At 59.5% G+C, this 2093-nt stretch overlaps 1 protein-coding gene across 1 annotated transcript; it reads right to left on the reverse strand.

Annotated features, from left to right (window-relative positions):
• Positions 1 to 737: 737 nt before the first annotated feature.
• LOC123125117 (uncharacterized) lies at positions 738 to 1816 on the reverse strand. Its single transcript, XM_044545652.1, has 3 exons — positions 1590 to 1816; positions 1184 to 1501; positions 738 to 1085 (listed from the first exon to the last, which is right to left on the reverse strand). Exons 1-3 carry the CDS (start codon positions 1593 to 1595, stop codon positions 1035 to 1037), a joined length of 375 nt encoding a protein of 124 aa, XP_044401587.1. The 5' UTR covers positions 1596 to 1816; the 3' UTR covers positions 738 to 1034.
• Positions 1817 to 2093: the final 277 nt, after the last annotated feature.

The raw sequence follows: 2093 nt of genomic DNA on the forward strand, positions 1-2093 counted from the left end.
CAGAGCAAATCACCCCTTCTCTTGAATGCACGCGGCGGAGGTCGCTGGCGATTGAATGCATCTTGCGACCGAAGCGTTGGGCGCCTTGAATGCAGGGGAGGGATGGCCGGTGAGGAGCGCCACCAAAACGGAGGCCTGACCACCTGCCAGCCCGCGGCCAGGAGACCCGATGGAGAGGGGGCGCGCCGCCCAACATCAGCACGGGTCGGCGAGAGACTTGAAGGCACCCAACCCGGATTCGCGGGCGGAGTGAATGCCTCAACCACCGCGCGGCGGGAGGCCGCCAGCTGGGCCGCACCCCGCGCCGCATCAGCGGCCTGGCACCAGAACGCAGGCGGCGTCTCAGGCACGAAGGACACGGAGGCGGCAGGCGCGGCTGGCCGAGCAGGCAAACCCAGATCTGGACCGGATCCAGCCCAACCCAGGCGCGGCGGGGGCGAATCGAACCCCGGTGGCAACAGCAGCGAGCCACCAGCGGACGGAGAAGCGTGGGGCAGCAGGCGAAGGACGGCGGTGGCGGTGGCTGCGGGTGCCGGAGCGGCGAGTCGCAGGAGCGTGGGTGCCATATCCTCACCCTAGCGGCGACTTCCTGGCTCTTTCTTTGGATCTGTGTTGAAGAGAGATTCTAAATGTTACTAGGAATGTTAATTACATGCCAGTACTACTAGCCATGTACCATCGTACCACAAGCCAAGAAAGCGCATACACTCGGAGAGACAGAACTATACACGAGTTTCTTTTTTGCGAAAATGATTTAGATCTATTATTATCAAACTTCACCGCAAATTACAAAGCACATGAACGTAATAAAAATTACTTCAAGGTCCTAAAACCGCATATATTACCAACTGGACAGAACTACTCCCACCGCCCCATGACGTAAGACGTATTTTGACACTAGTATAGTGTCAAAAAAGTTCTTACATTATGGGACGGAACTAGCAGTGTATATGCAACTGAAAGGGAAAATTAACACTGGCAATGAACACGCACGCAGGACGCAGCATCCCGTCGATCATCAGGACATGTTGGGTTCAGTCGACGCATGAGCTGAGGCCCAGGCATCCCATCCACATGCTCCCCGTCTGCACAAAACCGCATTCAAACAAAGAGCAGTCAGCTCCAGCTATTCACGACAAAAATAAAAGAAACATTCTTTCTTTCTTGGTGGACCGTGCGATACCTTCCTCGGCCCCCGGTGGGGGGCGAGCTCCGGCGGTGGCACCTGGTACAGGTCCCCGTCGACTGGCCGCACCACCCGCCTGGAGTCGCCGCCTTTGGCCGTCGAGCGCTCCCGGGACACGTCGCCCTCGGGCCGCCTCCTCGCCTGCTTCTTGGGCGTGGGTTTGCCCGGGGGCGGCGAGTACCTGAACCACACGTCGCTGCAGGCCTCCGGCTCCGGCGTGGCGTAGCACGCGGTCGCCGCCGCCGCATGCGGCTCGTCGTGGTGGTAGTTGTAGTTCCACTCCCCGAACGCCGGCACGCGACGCCTCCTCGCCTTCTGCAAGCAAGACCAAACGATAATGAGGACTCCAATTCTGGGTGAAGTTGCTGGCAAGGAGGCTTTCCCTAGCTCACAGCACACTTACCGCCATCTGGTTCAGCACGGAGACCAAATGAGCCGCCAAGAAGAAGAAGACGAACAAGAAGAAGGGAAGCTGGGGCCGGTGAGTGAGTGGGGCTACGAGGCTGAAGAGAATGGAATGGAACCTCCTCCAATGGCTGGCTGGCTGGATGTGCGTGCATTTATAGCGAGTATTGGTGTGGCGTCGAAGCGAGGAATGGGGCTCGGGACCGGCAACGTTTGGCAAGAGAGGAGAGGAGGACGGGCGGTATGGAAGGCCGACCCTTTTCAGAAAGCCCGCTGTCGGTGTGTAGCCTCAGCTATGGTACTCCATCGGCGCGACACAGGGGCGCAGATGGAGGGAGGGAGGTACTCGTCTGACTGACGCGCGAGCTTTTACTGCGACGCAGCATCGGGGCGGGGCACCGTTTTCTGTTGTCGCCGCGCGTCGCGCCGGGTTGGCAGCTGACCATGGAGGCCTCCTGTCGCGCCCGTGTGTGTGTTATTTCTGCATCATCACCGGCTCATT

The sequence above is a fragment of the Triticum aestivum genome, chromosome 5D (assembly GCF_018294505.1).
Source record: "Triticum aestivum cultivar Chinese Spring chromosome 5D, IWGSC CS RefSeq v2.1, whole genome shotgun sequence".
NCBI classification, from domain to species: Eukaryota; Viridiplantae; Streptophyta; class Magnoliopsida; order Poales; family Poaceae; genus Triticum; species Triticum aestivum.